We start from the raw sequence: 1,332 nt of genomic DNA on the forward strand, positions 1-1,332 counted from the left end.
TGTGTGTGTGTGTTTTGTTTTGTTGTTTTCACGGCTCTTTTTGTTTCAGTAAATAAAGTCGTGAGTTTTCAGATGAGAAAATGCCATTTCGATTTCTATGATTATTCAAATTAACGACTTCTTTAAGATGTTTTAACACAAAAGCAGCTGCTGGTTAATCTCATTATTATATTATTATATTTATTATTATTATTATTCACGTTTTTCAGGAGCTGAAGAGCGTCGGCCTTGATCTTTCCCATGATGCAGCTGACCTGCCCGTCAACAGACCCAAGAACAGATACACCAACATCCTCCCCTGTGAGTTCACTTCCTGTCAGCGGTCGCCACGCCAACATTCACATTAATATTTAATCACATGACATGTTGACATGATGTTTGATGATGATGATGATGAAACATGGAGTGACGTAGAGAAATCTTCCTCTTCTCTGTAGACGACTTCAGTCGAGTGAAGCTGATCTCGATGCACAACGATGAAGGTTCAGACTACATCAACGCCAACTACATACCTGTGAGTTAATCATGTAGATATATAATATATAGATATAGTCCACGTTAATGATATAGATATGTAATATATAGATATAGTCCACAGTACTGATATAGATATATAATATACAGATACAGTCCATGTTAATGATATAGATATATAATATACAGATACAGTCCATGTTAATCATGTAGATATATAATATACAGATATAGTCCATGTTAATGATATAGATATATAATATACAGATACAGTCCATGTTAATGATATAGATATATAATATATAGATATAGTCCATGTTAATCATGTAGATATATAATATATAGATATAATCCATGATAATGATTTTACGATTTTTTCACGATAATAAAATTTGAATCCAAAGTCAACGTGTTAAAATAAATGTACATTTATAAATCTTAAATGTAAAATACATGCTGTTCTGACAGTATCACTGATGTAACACTGTGACATTAACACTGTGTTTCTGTGTTTGACACTCAGGGATACAAACATGCTAAAGAGTACATCGCCACTCAGGGTCCTCTGCCCGAGACCCGTAATGATTTCTGGAGGATGGTTCTGCAGCAGAAGTCTCCCATCATCGTCATGCTCACTCAGTGTAACGAGCGACGGAGGGTGAGTCTCACTCTGTCACAAACACATTATTACAGTCACTTTCTAATTACACTAATGACTCCAACATTAATATTACTGTTGTTAAGAAATATATCATTGTATCCAAGAACACAGACGTGACAGTGACTTTACACTGAAACTGTAAAGTGATCCAGAACATTTTCAAACTCATTATTCTCATTATTATTATTAAATGTTTT

At 33.8% G+C, this 1,332-nt stretch overlaps 1 protein-coding gene across 1 annotated transcript; it reads left to right on the forward strand.

The window, feature by feature from the left end:
* Positions 1-209: 209 nt before the first annotated feature.
* On the forward strand, positions 210-1,278 carry LOC111670189 (receptor-type tyrosine-protein phosphatase O-like; the record flags this gene model as incomplete). The annotated part of the gene is made up of 3 exons (XM_023426805.2): positions 210-300; positions 438-514; positions 998-1,278. Coding segments are annotated over 3 exons (423 nt in total), but the record flags the coding sequence as incomplete, so codon positions are not given.
* Between the last annotated feature and the right edge of the window lie 54 nt (positions 1,279-1,332).

This window comes from Seriola lalandi, unplaced genomic scaffold, assembly GCF_002814215.2.
Source record: "Seriola lalandi dorsalis isolate HSWRI2012SDOR001 ecotype SW California unplaced genomic scaffold, Sedor1 jcf7180002005590, whole genome shotgun sequence".
Classification (NCBI taxonomy): domain Eukaryota; kingdom Metazoa; phylum Chordata; class Actinopteri; order Carangiformes; family Carangidae; genus Seriola; species Seriola lalandi.